Source organism: Atractosteus spatula, chromosome 1 (assembly GCF_055471065.1).
Source record: "Atractosteus spatula isolate fAtrSpa1 chromosome 1, fAtrSpa1.hap1, whole genome shotgun sequence".
Classification (NCBI taxonomy): domain Eukaryota; kingdom Metazoa; phylum Chordata; class Actinopteri; order Semionotiformes; family Lepisosteidae; genus Atractosteus; species Atractosteus spatula.
Genome location: NC_142706.1, coordinates 60,526,724 through 60,547,218, shown reverse-complemented (window position 1 = coordinate 60,547,218; position 20,495 = coordinate 60,526,724). Strand labels below are relative to the sequence as shown.

The following is a 20,495-nucleotide window of genomic DNA, read 5'->3' as shown; positions in this document are numbered from 1 at the left end:
GCTGTTTGTCTCGCGATTCCTCAGTATCTATAGTTGAAGTACCCGAACAACTTGAACTTGAACACACACACACACACATATATATATATAAACATAAAAACTGCCTTTTCAGTGAAACTAAGAATAATACTTAACAGTAGCTGCGGGGAGTTTTCAATATTTCCACTTCCACTTCATAGCAAATTTCATACAAGTAATCTGTAGAAAGTAATGGTCATTTAGGAGACGGGACAATTCGAAACGAGTCAGCCTGTGTGTCCTCGTGCTCAAAGGGGTGCAGGTGAATCCGCCACGCGAGGTACCTGGGACGGAGCTCGGGGCCTTGAGCCCTGATGCCGAGCAGGCGAAATGAAAGAAAAATACTTTCTCTATCGGGCACCAGCCTCCTCTTCAATTCAAAAACACACCGCGCCTCAGGTTGGACCTTTTAATTGTGTTTTATTTTTAGGGCACAGTTTTCACCCAAACAGTAACCCGCATAAGGTGGCAATCACAAAACAAGAGTATAAGAAACCTTCAGACCCTCTGGGGGGTTCGGGCTCCTACAAGCAATCGTGATTCGATCTCGCAGGAATGTATACAATAACAGCAAGAAATACATGCTAAACTGATGAATAGGCGTCCTGTTTACGTGTCAACACACAGAGATGTCTTAATCCCTGCATTGTGTGAGCTAGTCGAGGAGAGCTGTTACGTGTATTCGCGCTGTTCGTCCGATAATCTATTTTCGGCTGCAGCCCGTTTTACCAACACCGAGTAACTTCCTCTCGCTTCATCACTCCCCGATACTGACGCCTTGACCCCACAGCGACAGTAATGGCACCACCTTTCCAAAAGCTCCGCGTTACATCTTTCACAACGCGAAAATTATTAAACCGCGTCAATGTGTGGCTTTGACAATAATTACATCAATGCGTCATGAAAACATTTTAAAAATTCATTTTTTTCCTCTCGTACTACAGGACGGTATTGTGTCGAGACACAGATATTGATTTCAGATGAGAGTTTCGCAGTAGTCGGATATATCAGAAAAAACGGTGCTTTTATATTCATATAATTTTTTTTTCACTGCGTGTCGATTTTGATAAGCTTCCGAACGTCTCTGCCAAACCACAACATTTCAAATAAAATAATTACCTCTGTTGTCGAATCAGTACGGTCAACGGATTCGTTCTCCCCCAATGTCCGAACTCCAGCCTCGCCGGTCAAAGGTTAAAAATTAGATTCGATTAAAGATCGGCTGCGGCGGCAGCAATAACGCTGCCGAGATGGGCACAGTAATTGCCCCGAATATTGTCATGAGCGACTTGCCGCTTTTAATAGGATTTAAAGAAAATCTGAAAAACGGAAACCAGGAGCGAGCCATAGCGCGGTAATTAAAAAGGCCTGACTTTTGTTGTGCTGTCTGGACATTGGTAGTGACCGCCTCTTTTAACTTGAACTTGGACTTCCGACGCGACAGGTCTGTAACCGGGGAGACATTTTGTCTGTCTCGGGAGGCAATTGAAAACCGCGTACCTGCACGTGCTTTCGTGTCCTCCTTTCTATAAAAGCAGGCAGTCCAGACGCACTGAATGGGGGGGGGGGTATTGATATACAATGCATTTGGTCTTTTTTTTCTGCTTTGTGAAATTTATTTTAATATCTGAACCCTAAATGAACACACTCGGTAAATGAACATTAACATGCGGCTGTTTGCTACTTTGTTCCCTTTCTTTGAAGTTGCCATGCCTTTCTGTAAGAATAGTTCCCTTTTCCCCCATTCTCTCTTCATTGGTCAGGGTGTGAGCTCAGACCGAGCCGAGCATGGCAACCGGGATCGCTGGTAATTATTGCACTGAGTCGTGGTAAGAATGTATTGTTTGTTCCAGATTTGGTTTCGCCTTTTTTCAGTGCAGCCCTGTTGTACGCGGTGCCATGTCGTGTAACTGAGATTGAAAAGCCGTAATTGAAACAAGCTTGTAGTGCGAGATGACCCACTCTAAGCGGATGGAGTCGAGACGACGCAGGAACGCGTCTAATCAGGCGATATAGCAATTGCGCGTTTTACTAAAATTACCAATTGCTTCAGAGCTCATCGATCCGTGGTAGGAGCAACTCCTGTTAATCAGTGTAAAAGGCGATGTCTGCTACATCGTTTACAGTTATTTTTTAATTATATGTAGTGGGCGTGAGTTGATAAGCTTTGCATTTCGGAGAGTCTTTATCATGCTGGTCGATTAGGAGCGATGCTAATGTTATATTCCAATGCTCCCATCTTTTCTCGGCACGTACAGTTGTCCCAACGCCAGCGCCAGGACGTTCACTTAGAAAACCGCGTGTCCATTTGATGTCACCAGCATGCAGCTAACGCAGATGAGGGTGTGCAAGCTTTTCTTTAATAGGAAAGTGGACAAAGTGCAGGGACGTGCAACAATTTAGCGTTTTGTAAATGCACGCGTTTCAAAGCCATCTTTTATTTTTAACCGGAAGGCGTCTGACCTTATATTGGTCGGTCACTCTGGATGTTTAGGCGTCCAGCTTTCTATATTCAAGTAAGCAGTGATTTACTCTGTCCAATCACAAGTGACAACCGTGTACCTTCCCCGGCAGCCACGCGAATTCCTGTTGTGGTTAGAAAGGCTGGTGAACTTCGGCACCAGCGCTGAGTTTCACATCACTTAAATACCCTTTATAGGTGACTCGTACCTACGTTTTTACTTAAAAATGTAAGCTTTGTATATTTTTTGTAATTTAAAACATAAAACATTGAATATGCTACGTTATTTTTCAGAGTTCTCTAAAATTGATTTGCTTGCTCTCAGCTTTTTCTTTTTTGTTGTTTTTAAATAAACTCGTGATCAGAGCATTTTTCACGCTGTACTTCAATGTTAAACAGCACAGAGTTTACACACGGTGTAAAAAAAGAAATGCTTTCGATCTGCTAAAACTTTCAAACGTTTAGAAATGCCAGCGAGGTTTTCGAGTATCGATCTTAAAAAGTCCTAAAGACAATACTTCTCTTGGAGGAGCCGAATGAAGTAGTGACATTTACGCTGCACTCACCGCATCCATACCTGATCATATCCAGAACACGTCTTCCATAGGTTTGAATGTGAAACGTTTATTAATCCAAATTATTTTCCAAAACCTTATAAACGGGACATTGAATCCAATATATTTTTTAACTTAGTGTACCATTACGTGTGCTATTAGATGTATCTAAACGTGTTGTTGTTGTTAAAAAATATGTATTAAAATAAATAAACAATATTCATAAAGATTAATTCTTAACCCTTGCCATTCTCATTTATTAAGTTTAACAACGCCTGATCGAAAACGAGAGAAAAAAATGAACTCTTGAACTCTCCCCCCCCCCCCCCCCCCCCACCCCAGCTCACACATCCAAAAAATAAGCAGCAATGTATCGATTCTGGTTTTGGATTATTTTAAAAATATTCGTTCTCTTATGGTTTCGTTCCCTTTCCTAGGGTCGCCATGTAGATGATAACTGACTGTCCTGCAGTGACTGCAGCACTGACACGAAAAGCGCCTATACAGGTACATGAGTGATCTCGCAGTGTTTGAATCTGGACAGCGATTCCGGTTTCTAAGCGTCCGGTACAGCAGCTGCGATCGGACTGGACCACTTGTGGCCAAAACATCTGACAGCTGAAGTCAGAAACCCTACAGGTGCTCTCGGTATTAAAGGCGCTCTGCATTACAGGGCGACGGCTGCTTGATTTGTACTCAGTGTAGTAGATGATGATAGTGCGAGCGAGTGAAACGGGGATCCGAGCGGTGCGGTAGTTGCTGAGTTCAAGCTGCAAGTAAAACCTCGTCAGTTTCAGCAATTTCAGACAGCCGGGACCAATCCCTGCCACTCGGCCGTGTCCAAGTCTCGTTCCTCGACCCTATCGTGTGGCCGCAAGAGCTACTGTCCCCACTCGCCCCAGCTCGCTGGCTTCCTTCGGCGGCTTCTGGGCTCATGAAGGTCGTTTGGGGACCGAGCCCTTTCCGCGGAGCCCCCCGTCTCCGGGCACTCTTCCTGACCATTTTTACACACGCAGCTTCTGCTGAGGTCTTTCAGTCTCGTCTTACAAGTTGACGATGGGCCTTAATTCTTAATCTTTTTATTTCCCTTCCTTTCTTACATATACCCGTTCTGTTTTTGTTGTAGAATTTCTGTAAAGTACCTTTGTGTTGAAAGACACTGTATAAGAAGACATTTGATTGATACCGCAGGCTCTGTTGATACGGTGTGTGCAGTGTTACTCATACCAGTATCTGTGTGCCCGCACCTGGATTTCGGGGGGGGGGGGGGGGAGATGGTGAAAAGAGGAAGGGGGTGTTGGAGTGGGGTTGGGGCTCCGAATCGAAGAGGAGAGTGTTCTCAATGCCTGAGTGCTAGGTGGGATATTACAATTTCTCAACCGGGTGGGGGGAATTCGTCAGAATCAACCCGAATGGGGGTGGGGTTGATGTGGGGGTCTTTGAAATCACTGGCCATGCTGGATGCTGTTGAAACTCTTGACAGTTTTTGTCCTACGTATCTGTGCGTTTTGATGGGTCTGGTTTATATTATATCCCCATCCTCTCCTTAAGACAAGTTTCATTTCAAAGGGAGGAAAATGTTTTATCGTCCTGCTACTTACAGACGGTGTATGGAATATTGTAATATATGTATAATATATATCTAACGCATAGGGAGCTGGTTTGTTGTACATATTGTCATTTTGAAGTAGACAGGCATGCAATTATATGCCGCTTTACAATGAGAAGCAGTATTGCAGTTCAAATCTAATGTCTCTTTTGCAGAAACACGACTGTAATGCTTTATTGTCGGTGTATAAGGAGTTTACAATTAAAGGCTTGGACCTAACAGGGCAAACGGGACAATATTAAAGGGAATTTTACCATCCGCCTGGAATTCTGGAATATATTCTGCCTTCTGATTGTATAATAGATACCCAGTCCTTGAAGTGCAGAAAACAACATTAAACAGTCCTTTAACACAATAAAGTATTCTTTAATAATGAAAAAAACAAGACAGCTTTAACTAGATATTCAGATTTTTCCAGTATTTCTTAGCTATTACTCAGTTTTTGGGTGCTATGTAATTTTTCCGTTCAATTTAAGAAACGGATCAAAGAAGACTCGAGAAAAACAATCTGGCACTGGGAAAAGAACAGCGGTTTTATTCGCGTTGAAGTCCACCATGGTCAAAATATTTTTTTTACCCACAGTGTTACAGCAAAGTAACAAGTTTTGTTAGGGAAAAAAACAAAACAAAAAAGCATTGTCTGTTGGGTCGAATACTAGGTTGCATTGTCCTTATTTGAACCTGTTTCAATTGTTGTTTTGATTCTATATAAAAGGTGTGTGTATATATATTGTGTCCTAGTGTTGACTGTGAAATTAGGTATTTCAAATCGTGCATTTATTTTGCAATTATTAAATCGTACATTTATTTTGTGACAGTTTTGAGGAAAAGAAAGAAATCTGGAGGTGAAGAAATACACCGGCTCTAACAGGCTAGTTCCATGTTTGTTTTAGACTCATACAGAAGCTGTTTCCGTGTTTGTGACGGGCTTGTCCAGCGAGGAAACCTTCTCTGGGGTGTCTGAGCTCCAGTGGCTGTAGGCGGAGATCTTATACCTAGACCGACGTGTCCTGCAGACTGGGTCGCTTCTGTTTATTTCCAAAACTCGAGGCACTGAAACGCAGGAAGAATGACTTTTTTTTCAGACCAAGCATGCGTTTACAACACACACAAAAATAATCGCATATGTAATAATAGTAAAAACGAGCTTATCTTTTTAAAAACTCTTCTTTTCACTTTTTGTCATATGTTTGACGATAGCGTCAGCCTGCTTGAGTGTATCGAATAAAAATAAAGTGCAAGGAATCGGATCGTTTATTTTTGCTCATGTTTAATTTGGCTGGATTTTGAATAACATTTGTTGCATTTTAACACCTCAATATGTTATTGGACGCATTGAAGGGCGTTAAATGCATAGTTGAAGTTGACGACTATTTCCTTAGTAGTCTCAGAATTAACTTTTTTAAGGCAGGATTTCACAACCCGGGGGCCAGGGTTAAGAAAAAACGTTATTGTAATAAAATAGTAATTTATGAATAATAGTACCCAGACTGCGGGTATGACAGTTTCGCTACTCGATTTGTACGTATTGGAGCTATTTTGGTCGTGTTGAAAATGTTTTAGCTGGGAACTCATTGAAGAGGTGTACGTCTGTACTTCAGTGCGTAACATTTGAGTGCAGATATATTAGGAAAATACTGTTTTCTAAACTAGCAGGGTGCCAAGACAGGGACACTGGATAGAGCTTTGAAAGATTTAAAAAAAGGGGTTTTTCGCTTTTTGTCCGACTCCAGAGTATATAAGTCCTCTCTTGCTCTGCGCCACTCCGTGCCCTCTTACAGCATTTAATTAATATAGCGTAACACACTGCAGTCTCTCAGCCTCTAGTTAATATAACACACGGGTAAACTGAAGTTTCAACGCCAGCGGACACGCAAGCACAATTGCGTTGGAAAACGCACGTAGTCTTGTAGTAGCATAGTGAAACGAGCAGCGTAGTGTTGAACAACACACCGTTTCTTCAATGCTGCACCGTGCTACAAAATGTTAGATTTTAAATGTTAGAAAAGACCATTGCGTTGATATTAACAGAAGCCCGTGTTTCTGCATACCATACTGCGTTGCATTATTTTTTTCCGTCTGTGCGAAGAAAACTATCCGGACAAGCCGTGCATTCAGTCTCTGAGGTTCTGTGCCCTGGTACAATGCACTGAGTTGTGCTGATCGTTTCCTCTTCAGCATATCGCTGTTACTTGTTTCAGCTCAGACGGCGAGTGTAAATGTTTCGGGAAATGTGAATAGTAATCTCGTGCAGCACGTCTCTTGCGCTCGAATTTACACCAAGAAGCTGTCATAAATGACATCACGTTCACCAGTTTCTGATTGTTCTAGGCGATATTCATGCTTAGTCATTTAAAAGCAAAAGCGTCCTTCGTTTTGTTTTTTGTTTGTTTGTTTGTTTTTTACCAAACCAGGTTCATAGTTCATAGTTCTCTGTTAAGGGAGTGATTGGCAGTGAGCGCGTTCTGAGGAGCGGGTGGTTCCTCTTCCCCGCCGGTCCAGGAGCTGCGGTGTGGGCCTGTAGCGGACGCGTTCATTAACCCGCACTAACAGGCCTCACTGCTGGGGAAGGCCGACTTTCCGAGTGGAGCTTCCGAGCTGGGAATGGTGTTTATTCTGTTGAGAGGGAGGGAAAAACGTTTAGGCCTCGAATGCTCTCTGTTGTTCGCTTACCCGTCAAAGGTTTTGCTAAGAGATGCTTTATTTTGTCGAGAAATTAGATGATGTGCGTGTTCTGTTTTAGTTTTGTCCCACCTTGATGTGGAGGACTGATTTTCCCTGCGGCTGTCAGAGCTGGTCGTTATCATTCAGACAGCTACGAGAGACGGACTGTGTGATGAGGGGAGAGGAGTAGGCTACACCGGGGTAATCCGTACTTGCACCCCGAACCTTGGTAATCCAGTCCGATAATGAGACAGACCTGTGTTCCTGCTCGGAGACAGGGCCTCATTACCTACCGTGTCGGCCCGAGAGTCCCGCTGCCCAAGTTCACAAGTGAGCATGAGTTTCAGAAGCACTCCGCTGTCAGAGCAGCGAGCGTTTGAAGCCTGCCGTTTTATCACGAACAGGAAGAAATGCACGCATACATTAATTTACCAGAAATCTAAGCGATTCCTTTGTAGTGTGACGTAAAACGTTTACCGGACGTAATCCTCTCGGTTTCACAATCAAGCACACGAATACAAGATCAGGGATCAGCCTCCGGTCCTTTGTTACCGCGTCTGGGTTTCTAAAAGCTAGAAGTGACAGGTCACCCTACAAACCGAAGAGCGAAACATGACTTAAACCTCGGCATTCTTCTGCATGTGGAGTTTTTCAAAGCGTGCGAGAATTTAATATCTGCGACAGAGTTATAGGGAAAGATTATGGATTTGAATGTTTGAGAGTCGCATTCTAAGGGACTATCTTTAATCATATTAACGTCCTGCTGCGCGCTAAAACGTCTCCCTGTCATTAATATTTTAAAAGCAGTTATTAGCAGCCATCTCTCATCGAGGTGCTCTGCATTCCAAGCCAGTTATTCCGAGTAGCAGAACTGCACATTCTGTCACAAAATGGGGCGCAGGGCAGTTTTGGAGGAATAATTCAAACTGTGCGGGAGTGCGAAACTGGCCTCGGACACTCTCTGAACTGCGCTGCCATGTTGGGCTCAAAACCTCGCCTCCTCGCCCGCAGATTAAGTGAAGATTTTCGCCTCGTACGTTTATCAGAATCCTCGAGGTGTCTCGCGTGACCCAAGACTACAAGAATTGCGATGGAAATGATAGAAAACGACAGCAGATTAGGGGCAGGACCTTAAATCACTGAAATGATAGACGTGAAGTAAAATATATATTTAGCTGATTAGTCTTGCAGTCGGAATCATTAGTACTATAATCCGTAATTGCCTAGTCTTTGGAAACTGCTAAATTGCCCCGTGCAGATTTCGGAAAACTTTTCTTTTGAAAAAATCAGACTGTTCCAGGCTAACAAGCAAACATCTTTGTGAATTTTCCGAACGAAAAAACTTCTTGAATGCTTCCCTTTCCATATTGTTGCTGTGGTGTTGTGGAAGCATTGTGTTCTGAAGTATTTACATTTTGTTTTTAGGAACTGTACCATTTTAAAGGACAAAGGTGCGGTTATTTGAACACAAATACATTGGCAGGTTTCCACTTTGGATTGTTGTGAGAAAATCGAACTGTTTGGCTATTTTTTCTCGTTTTCATTTTCTCCGAGGCTTGACGTTTTTCTCCTATTAATTTAATTCGTCACAGAACCCGGGGCCTTAACGGATGATTAAACTATAAACAGAGTCAAATACTTCTGTCCTTATTAAAAGGTTCCTTTGCTAAACCAATCCCTGAGTTGGCAGAGGGCTCGTCTGTTTACTCTTAAACTCAACAGCTATATATTATAAAAATAAACTGATTTTGCGATCTGGTTATGAGAATAGTAAATCTAAAGCTGGCTAAAATTAAACACGCCAGCAATGAAAACAGTGTATGACAGTACCGTATGAGTGGCGAAACTTTGTACGGATTTGTTGATGTATCTATTTTCTGACGTAGTTATGCGATGGAGCAGGTTTTTCGGACAATTTTGCAGATGTTGTCTGTTTTTTTAAACGGGTGTGAGTATTAAATCGAACTTCTCAAATGTGAAGGCGTTCATTAAAGCGTTTAAATGCAGTGAATATCTGTTACAATAGTAATACGGTAGATTATACGTGGTACATTAAAACTTATATCCACCGAAGTGATGGATGAGTATATTATGACAGTCGATCATTTATCTAAATACACACAGTACCAGTATAGACCAGTTGGCGCGTTTACGGGTTTTTATTGAACGACAAGGGCTCTCAAGCTTATCGGTAACTGAATCTCGGCGGATCTTAAATCCGAAATTGCGTCGTTGAAAACATTGTATTTGCGGGTACTGGGTACACATTGAGAGTTGTGTGAGAGACTGTGTCTGGTATGGTATACGACTGTACATCAGCTTAGATGGGTTTAAGTTCAGCCCCGCGATGGAACTGAAACTCCACCATCTTCGACAAGAACAGTAAAAGTGAAATTAGATTTGCTAACTGGCTCGGAGTGATAAGGCGCACTGTACAGCAGAGCAGCTTTCGTTTTTAATTGAAGCAATAAATAAAATAACAAAGGTAGAGCGTAATTGGATATATAGTGTCAGAGTTATATTTTCTCTATTTCTTTAATTTGGGGAGGGCTGTAATGCACGGTGTTGACTACATGCCTGGTTTAAAAATTCCAGAAAATTAGCTTTGTTTTGACAGTTTTTTGTTTAGTAGTGTATCACCTGGTTTTATACGCCTGTATGTGAGCTTTAGGGTTTAAAACACCCTCTCGGCCTTAATTAAGAATTAAACGCCTGTCTAGCCATTTAAATGCAACAGTGTGTGATTTCGGTATTATGTCCAGCGACTGTAAATATGACAGGGGTAGTGTGCAATCACTTCATCGGCAAACTGGTAATATCAGACGTGTGATATGCCTATCGGGTGTGACGCTTACCTGACATAGCCTACATGGAAAAGCTGTAATAAAGTAGACTAATGTGCAGGTTGGTTATAGAGCATTGCAGTCATAACCTATATTTCTGAAAATGGCGAACCTTGTTCCCAGTGTGGCCTATATGCATAAGTGGTATGCACATTTCGAGTAATTTGGATGAAATCTGATGTTAATGTTAATAGGGATTATTTTTTCCTAGCTGTGCCGGTCAGGGACATTGGGGTAGAGCGGAATTTATGCTACTGCCTAACGTTTTCTCACTCTGCTTCGAATCGATGGCACCCCATCTCTATAAAAACAACAGGCGTCTTTATCTTATGGTTAATGATAAATTAGACCTATACTTCACCTTAACGGCCCCGGTGGCAGGGGTGTATCTAGCATCTCGGACTGTGTTTGAGTCTCGGCTTTAGGGAGTCGGAGGTGCTGCTCAAACTCGTGTGAGGCGAACCGGCCCTTGAGGAGACGTCTGGCTTCGGCTCAGCTACCATTGTCCGGAGACAATACCTGCAGCCCCGAGAGACAATTCAGCCTGCACAGGCAGGGAAATTACTGCCCTTTTTTTCTTCAAACGAATTGATTTTTTGCATGCAATTACGCATAAATTCAAATGATAAAATATTACACCATATTGGTTTCTGTAATTTTAATCAGCAATCGATAACACATGGTTTACTTTTTCGGACACTTGTGTACAGAGAAGTATATTGTTGTAATTTAAATAACAAAACCTGCACCCATTCGAATAATTGTATCTCTACATTTTCTGTGCGTTTTTTTGCCTCCTTTTATTTTATTTTGGTTTACTTGTTTTGTTATAAAACTTGTCGTAAGGGAGAGAGAAATATTAGATGTCGCGTGTAGTTTTCTCGAATAATTATTCAATTATTCAATAATTAATCCTCTGTACTTACCAGCCCAGCTAAGTACAATGTTTGGATTTGAAATTTAATTTGTCATGGTGAATTCATGAATGTTTTAATGTTTATTATTTTCCAAAGAGGTACTGAGTACACGATGACCTTTTTTTCTGTTTTATCTTTATATTACAGCCATCTTTTCGGTTTCCAGCTGATACATAAACCTATTTCCTTAATCACCCCCCGCAACGAGCGTTTTTTCTCCTTTTCGGTGAAGAGACGGAAGAAACCGGGGGGAATTAGTGAGGGCCGGTCTGCCCTATCTCGAAACGACCCTTTCTTTTTCTGCTCTTCTGTTCCCCTAATTACGGCGAGTTTGCATGTCCACTCGACAGTGCGAGTGTGAAGTTCATTCTTGTCCGTCTAGACTCTAATTACGACCTTGTTTGTCTTTCCTTTTCCACCTTGACCTTGGACTTCCTCCCAGCTGCCATTTGTAAGAACCATCAATATTTGTCTGTTCTCTGAGCCCCGCTGTCCGAGATGCAGAAGCCAGAGTTCAAAGAGCTTCGGTCTCCGATTGAACCTTCCTCTCCCTTAGTTATAATCGCTTCTCTTTCTTTGTTTCGAAACCCCCTTTTTGTTGACCAAATGCTAACCGAGTCCTTACCAACACACCTGATGCATTTCCTATTGTTTCTGAGGCCGAAGTAGAATCTTCCTTCTTGTCCAGTTATCGCCGTGATCGCCCTGCCAGTCCTGTGAATTGTAGTGTCATTAGAAAATGCCGAGATAAATCCACCACCCTGAACTGCAAGCAGTGAAAACACATTTTGGTTGCAACACTAACAGGAATGCATGCTGTACCCCCGGTACATGCACACGCACACATTAATGGCTTGCATTTATTTCAAGAGGGTAGCATTTGGTGCCGCATGAAGTTTACACTGGGCTCTCAATGGGTCGACTTTCTTGCACGGCCGTGTAAGCAATGCACTGCGCGAAATCTCGTATTGAATAACCAACAGGTTTTCGCACTGGCCTGTATAAGGAAACCTGGAGTCTGCAGCGCACTGAATTTCGCAGCACCGTCAAGACTACGGTGAGACGGGGATAAGCACACGGGAATTCAGAAGCGGTACGGGAAACGGCTGTTTCGGCAAAATTGTTATTTTAGCACCTGCTCAGTATATCCGCTCTGAACGTAGGGATTAAAGCGCCGTATGAAAAAACATTTAATGTACGAATAATATATGAATTGAGCTGCCTGTATCCAATCATTCCCATCACGGTTTTTGTTGTGGATTGGTTTGTCATGTCTGTGCCCCGCTAAAAAGACAGCGACCGGCTCCACCCGCCCGTCTGCTCCCTCGGTTCTGTGTTCAGCCCCGGCCACCGAGCAGCAGCCCCGCCCGGGCTCAGCCCGAGCGCAGCGATGGAAACTCGCAGATTTTGAAGAGAGAACGAATCGTTCGCTTTAAGTAGCTATTTCCCCCCCGTAATTAAAAACAATTGTAAACTGATTTTATTTTATTTTTTTTAACATTGTAAGAAATTACGCGCTGATGCCCAGTTCCTTTGACTTGGCCAAGAAAAGAAAGAAAAGTTTTTTTTTTTCGGTCTTACGGATTAGGGTTTTAAGGGTAAAAACTTTCTTTTAGCAGCGTGGTAACAATGGAATATTTGGAATGTTTTGGAGTTACAGAAGCAGCTCCACATTTGTACATATCCAGGTCTATTTAATGTGTGAAACCAATTAAAAGGAACGTTTTGTAAATGTGTTTTGATAAAGTACACATTTAACTACACCAACTTTTATTTTTTGGCATTAAGAAATATACAAATATTTTAAGAGTACACAGATACATCCAACAGATGGTCTTTTTAACATGAAATATCCATGAATTATGTGTAATATCATTACCCACCCTTGCGCCAGTGCGCATTAGAAGGCAGGCAAGGCCGCTTGGTGTAGCTATGATTGACAGACCAGAGAGTTTCCAAACAGATTTTAGACAATTTCCTGTCGTCTTACCAGCAAAGTCTGGATGTCCCGCTTTTGGATCTGAACGCTTGTTGGTTTCATTCAGCGTTATCAGTACTGGATCGGAATTCGCAGGCAAGAGGGTAAGCGTCTGACAACCGTAATTTGAAATCGGTATATTTGCAGGAGGCAGAATGTCGGAAATAATCTGACTGTCTGAGTTCGAATACGCAGCATTTTGATGCATCATAAATTTTTCACACCTAATCCATCCGGAGCGTTAGGATTATTTAGCATTATTTAACTGAGTGTTATCTGCAATCGGGGTTTACACTGAAGTCGTGGTCAGTGGATCGGAACGATGTAAACAAAATGTTTACTTTCAGTGCTGAGATTTTCAAAGGTCGGCTGAACAGTTGAGAGTGCATATCCCCCCCCCCCACTTCGATCACCCAGGGTGTCGATCTTCGCCTTTAAGGTTTTTCTTGTTTAAAGAGACTTCAGCCAATGGGAGTATCGCTCGTCTTGAAAAGGCGGTCAAGAAATACGAGATGGGCGCAGTTTAAAGGGGAGGCTGTGGTTTCCAGCCTCTTCCCTGTAGCTCCTCTTCGGCCTCGTTAGCATATCACGTGCCCGCGGCTTGGAGCTTAATGAACTGGACACTCGGCACCCCCTGGCGCGCATGCGCCGGCGTAAAAAAATGTGCTTGGAAATGAGGTGTCGGTCTTGGAGTAGTCGACTTTTAAAAACCATCGGCAGCCCGTGATATGACGACTTCGCTGGTTCTGCATCCACGCTGGGCGGACACCTTGATGTACGTGTATGAAAAAAGCCCGAATGAGAGCAATCAGAATAAAAATCCAGCCATGGAGGGACTGAGCGGGAATTGCCCCGCGAGCCACTGCAGGGATTTGATCTCGCACCCAGCGCTGGGGCGACATTCCGGCAGCATAGCGACCCCCCAGGGTTCCGTGTACTCGGATATTTCATCTCCAGACACCGGCAGGCAGTGCCCCGCTCCCCAGACTTCCTCCAGCGCGACCCTGGGCTACGGCTACCCTTTCGGAAGCCCCTATTACGGATGCAGGCTGTCTCACTCGCACAACGTGAACTTGCAGCAGAAGCCCTGCTCCTACCACCCGGCGGAGAAATACGCGGAGTCCAGCAGTGCGCTGCCCTCGGAGGAACTGTCCAGCAGGGCCAAAGAGTTCGCCTTTTACCCCAGTTTTGCCAGCTCTTACCAGGCTGTCCCGGGCTATTTAGACGTGTCAGTGGTCCCCAGTATCAGTGCGCACCCGGAGCCGAGGCATGACGCCTTGATTCCCATGGAAGGCTGTCAGCACTGGGCTCTGTCTAACGGGTGGGACGGACAGGTGTACTATTCCAAGGAGCAAACACAGTCCACCCACCTCTGGAAATCTCATTTCCCAGGTATGTGAACATGCATTTTACTGAATAATACACACTGATAAATCTACACTTTTCTTGAACGTTTTTAGCTTTTGCATACTCGGGAGCAAGGAACGTAAACAATAGTGCACGCACTGTGCCTGCGCCTGCGATTCCACTTTCGCAAGGAAAGGTCCTGCTCCTTTTCCGAACTACAAAATGTCGCTAGGAGCATCAGGTTTGTGTGTTATTACTACATCCATGCTATATTAGCACATCAAGGCACTGTAACGTTAGGTGTAGGAAGTAACTGAAATCGGTACATTTAATAATTAGGAACATCTCCCACGCGTCCTCAGCCATGGATCATTTGCACTGTCTATGCACGACATGATTCCCGTTTTATCCAGAAAAGTCAAGCTCGCTCGTCTGCTTTTGCATGTCTGCTGGATTTCGAGAGCGGTGATAGTGCTGTGATTATATAACTCTAAATTATGTTGGTTCTGATCTTTAAAACAGCAGTGAAGGGAAAGAAGTTACTGCTTTCCAGTCACCGGGGTTTCAAGACAAAGCAAGATGGTCTTGCTTGACTAACATAACAGCTTTTAAAATAAATTTGAAATGAGTCGAATCCATTGCAAAAATCGCTTTCAGCAGAAACCGAAGGCAAAGGACCACAAAACATCTTAGTTTAAGTTATGAAGTGTCTGAAAAAATTACACGTGCACCTTAAATTATAGCATAGCTTTGCATGCACGATGCGGTTTCGAAAAGGCTTGGAAACGAAATCTATCCCACTCGAAGGATGTCTGCTATACTGCTTAAAGTTCACAGTCACGCACACCGAATCAGGGCAAGTCGACATGCCTTCGCATTGCCTGTCTGGTAAAATAGCGGGTATACTGTTTGTGCTGAGCTAATAAATTCTGCTGTCTCGGTTTGTCACAGAGCAGGGTAGCCGAGCTCTGTTCCTTGCACAGCTTAGAAATGCTTTGCGTCAGTACGAATTCACTCGAGACGTGTTTGGAAGGGGTTGCATGTGTGAAAGCATCACCCCCGCTACTTTGCATATGATCTTTTATACGCGTAGTCGCTGCGTGCATTATTACAAATGGAATCCACTTCTGTATACAGCATTGAAGTTCATGACGAGTGTATGCACTGGTCACTATTTCAAATGCTCTGTTAACAAAGGGAATTTAATTTTTGCAAAATGGCATACCTTGAATCACTGTGCAATATGCGAGCTAAATTACGTTATGTGATTCTCATTTACCAGGGAGGCGTTAGGAAGTTTATACAATCTGGACATTCATTTCGGACAGTCGCTGCACGTTACTATTTCCACCCTTTGTGTGTGCGCGCGCGTGTTCGGGTCCTCTTCAGTGAGAACGCGCAGCCAATTTCAATCATTTATATGACTGCGATGAAGACGGGTTAAAGGTAATGCTTACAATTAACCACGCGATGTTAATATATTTGCATTGTCGAGATACACAGGAGGGGGGAGGCACAAACGGACACTCAGTTTTCTGAATCCGTGAATGTGCAAGCCATAGATTGAGGCTCATGCAAATATAATCCGTTGCTTTGTCTGTTTTTTTTTTTCATTTTTAACACAACGATGTTAATCTAGAGTTACATCCTTCGTAGGAAACTGCAGGACAAAATACTTACCTGAACTTTTTTCCCTATAAATAAATTAAAAGTGATGCTCATACAAATATTTAAATATTAGTGCAATTGGGGGTCGTTGAAGAATAACATGTCAAAACAGAATTGACTATTATGTTCATTTGTACTATTATCACAGTTTGACTAGCAATTAGAAGGCGCTGCTCTTTGCGTGGCTACGGAGTAATTCTTCACCTTTCATGTCTCTGCTTCAGAAAAAAACCCCACCTAAAATAAATTAGCACCCTCTAACAAAATACCAGACTGCGGGGTGCATTCTGCAAATTTAGGTAAACGTTTACGGACCACATTCCCAGCGAGGTTTATATTTTTCTATTTATTTCGGTGAAATCTCGATGCAGGGTCATCGAGTTGAATCCAGCCTTGTTTCAGGCCGTCCTGCACGGGCTATAGCGCTTACGACCTCGTAAACAACGGCAATTAACATTCTCCAGCCCCGCTGCAGTCCACTGGCCACACACTCGTACAGAACCAAAACCGCAGTCCAACACGCCGCTAGTTCTTGAAAAGCGTTTTAGATATGTATGGAGGCAGAGTGTGATACAGCACTCATATTTCCATGAAAAAGGGAGCGTTTCCCTCCTAATATTTAAAAGCAAGTGTGAAGGCATCTCTGCATACACTAATTTGCTCTTCGTTTTGCGTTTGAATGGATATTGTAGATAAATACAATAGATAAATACAGTATAATAGTAGATAAATACAGTAAGGGAATGCACTCAGTTTTAATTTTCTTTATTACTAGGTGGTACTATTTATCGGCGAGGTTCATCAGTGTCTGAAATAGCTCTTTCCCTCACCCATTAAGTGGACATGCACAACAGCGAAAACAACACGGTGTAATGCAAACAGGGCGAGGTGGTTTCGTGGTAATATCAGCGAAATGTTTCGAGCGAAAACGCAATCCACAGAATTTCTACAGTCAGTACTGAAAACAAAAACGATAAATCTTAGCAAGGCCTCCGCAGCACTGTTTGAAGACTACGTTTTGAGTTAAAATGTCGTTTAAAAATACCCCACTCTATTTTTCTTAAAACTACTTATCTATATGAAAGGCGGATCTCTTTAAACTGAACAAGCTTTCACTGACATTGAATCAAACTCACTTTAAACACAGTGGACATTTAGGAGACACCCATCGTATTTTATGAAATATTGCACATTTGCCGAGGAAGTAAACGTTATCTATATATCTATGTCTAGTCTATGTATATAAAACTATATATATATAAAAATATATATCTAAAGCCACACACTTTCGTCGTGGTCCGTCGTTTATCTTTAAGCAACTCTGTGCAGGCAGTGCGTTTGATGTATGCAATATTGCATTTAACAAGTTAGTAATCCCATGCATAAAGAGATACAAAGAATTTTGTTTTACCAAATTAAGTTCAGATATTTTAAAATTAACCTTTGCGCGCGGTCTGTTACCATGCTCTTGTGAATTTAAAACTTGTTTATCGTAGATAAACGCCAACAAAATCTAATCCACATTTTTACATTTATTAAAACCTGCAGTCACCACTGTGCTTTGGGTAATGCACGACTGCAGTAACACCAGTCATTGTGTTAAGCAGTGCTATTGTATTACGGTTTTGGTTATAGGACTGATTTGTCCAGTTTGAACGGTCGCAGCGTTTTCTGTAGTTCCATTGAGCTAATGAGCTCCGCTGCAGGAAGCATTTTTCATGCGTTAAGGTGGAGCTCTCCAAACGTTAGTCCATTCAAACATTAAAACCAGCTAAATCCTGGACAATTGTGTACTTTTTTTAATGTGAAACAGATGAAAAATGACTACCGTCAACTTGTAAGGCAGATGCGGGTAGTTGTGTTTTGTGAACTGTAAATAACGCGCGATAAACCTGTAAACGAGACAAAGTTTAACCCACAGAAGCTACCAATGCGGACGATGGTATCATTTCCGTCGCATCAGTTTCTTTACTCCCTCCGATTCTGATATTGATTAAATTATATATGACACACGTCCGTCTATTCATATTGACAGAGTTTCTCGACTGTAGGATTTGTTTCGGGAACGCACAAGTTGTCAAAATACCTCCGAGTGGCTTAGTGGCTTAGATTTGACCACAGAACTGTGGTGACCGTATGGGGATTTCATTTTTCATTTTGTTGTGTATATTAAAATGATAATTTCAGCACCCCCTGCTGTCACTGTAGCCTGGCCCGGCTGGTGCGACTTTGGTGCATTCGGTGCTCTCGGCCGCACGCAACTGAAACGTGTCAGTGTGCCCTCTTACCTTGACTGGTAGCCCCGTACAGGGTGATTTATCATTTTAAAATTTAGTCTTAGCTTCACCGTCATCCTCGCTGACATCCTTTGTTTTTTTTTTTGGAAGTTTTATTGTCATGAAAAACACGAAATGTGCGCGAAGTTAAGGTTTGACCGCCACTTTTGCGCCACGTGAAGCCCCGTCGCGCCTCGAGCTGTAGAAACGCGGACGTCAGAGGACTGTTCGGTCGTCACAAATAAAATAAACTGTTAGTTCTCTTGGAAAAGACGCGTCTGTTTCAAGCAACTGGGATCCAACATGTCTGCAAAAGTTACACGGTGTTCCAGTCTTTTGAGTAAGATACGTGACTTGGTACAATAATGGTGCCATTCCCTCCTGTAACAGTGGAAAATATTACACATCGGCTGGCGAGCGCACAGTTTTGGGGTACGAGAAACATGCTAAAGATACACCCCAGCTGTTAGTGTCACCAGTGCGTATGAAATTAGGGCGCAAGAAATACCCGACTAAATTAACACTGGCGTAAACGCGTCGCGAATGCGTCTAGCTAACATACAAACTCTGAGATGCTTGCTGACCGTTGGCAGAAATAACCTCAACTCTCTTGTAGCTAACATTCTGCCTCTGCTTGCCGCGGAATTGGCAACACATATAGATTTGTTTTTGTTTTTTAATTTACTGAGAAACCTTCATGCACAAATGCTGTTGTTGTGTAACGCTCCTCGGTGTATTTGAGTTAGTTGAAGTCTGCGCAACTGCTGTTCACTCCCGCGTTTGCCCTTCTTGTCTCGCAGATGTGGTTCCTTTGCAGCCGGAGGTGAGCAGCTACCGCCGGGGCCGAAAGAAACGGGTTCCCTACACCAAGATCCAGCTGAAGGAGCTGGAAAAAGAATACGCAGCCAGCAAGTTCATTACCAAAGACAAGCGGAGGCGCATCTCCGCCACCACCAACCTCTCCGAACGCCAGGTCACCATTTGGTTCCAAAACCGGCGCGTGAAAGAGAAGAAATTCGTCAGCAAATCCAAGAACAGCACGCACGTGCACGCGACTTGATGCCCGCCGTCTGTCTTCCCTCCCCCCCCCAGCCTCTCTCCGATCAAAAAAACACAAAAAATCAATATTTATCCCACACGCTTGTATTATAACGCCCCCAACCTCACACGTTTTCCTGTCCAGTTTGTTTTGTAAAATTCTATTTAAGTCCTAAACGAAACATCTGTTTTTCCCCCTACACTGCCTTTTTGTGCTTTGGAAAAATGCTCTAAACTGTGAAATCTTATATATAAGTAAAAAAAATCAGTTCAACCACGCCTTTTATATGAAATATATAAAAAATATTTAAAGTGATCTCTGTATTTTAACCAGACACCGCGGATTGTTTTTCTTCCCATTAGTTGACAAGTTGAACGGCAAAAAGTTTTCTCCAAAGTTTTTATTCGAAATATACTACCCCCCCCCAGTGAAAACAGGAAAAGAAAATCTGGAATTCGGCTATCTGGTGGCATTTATATTGAAATCTGATAGGTACCTAGGGTTTTTTTCTCTTCGAAGACTAAAAATGTTTAGAAATTTTACACTTCTTTGCTTTCCGTTCAACAACAGAATCGACGTTTTTTTTTCAAATTTAAAACTTTAAATCGACAAAAAGACTCATCGACTTCGAAAATAACAACAGTTCTACCCGGGATATTTTACTTGTACCTTTTTTGGTGTCTATAGGGTATACAAGCAAGGCTGCTATTGCTAAAATGTGTACAGTACATAACATTTATTCTTATTTAATTCTTAAGCTGTGGGTTCCTGCTCATAAGAGGGCTGTAGATTTAACAGTGTTCAGAATTTCATCTTTCTTTCTGCGCCATTGGAGAAAATCGCCTCTTCTGCCACGCAGCTGGAATGATTGTATTCGATTTGAAAATGAAATATTAAAAACGTTAAAAAATGCACAATTCTTTTTTTCTGTTTTGTAAAATAAGTTAGGTCTTAACGATCTCAACTGTTCTTTCGCTTTGTACACACGTCGTCTGTGCAGTACGTGTTATTGTGGTGTCCGAGTCATACATAATGAATGGAACGTGTTTCGCAAATTTGTTTAACTCATTTTTTTTTCCGGAGGAACTCCTGAAGGTGAATTATTTCGTGATTTCTTCCTG

The 20,495-nt window shown here is 42.6% G+C and overlaps 1 protein-coding gene across 1 annotated transcript; it reads left to right on the top strand.

Annotated features, from left to right (window-relative positions):
- The first annotated feature begins 13,772 nt into the window (after positions 1–13,772).
- On the top strand, positions 13,773–19,395 carry hoxc13a (homeobox C13a). Its single transcript, XM_088914713.1, has 2 exons — positions 13,773–14,436; positions 19,136–19,395. Exons 1-2 carry the CDS (start codon positions 13,773–13,775, stop codon positions 19,393–19,395), a joined length of 924 nt encoding a protein of 307 aa, XP_088770839.1.
- The last annotated feature ends 1,100 nt before the right edge of the window (positions 19,396–20,495 follow it).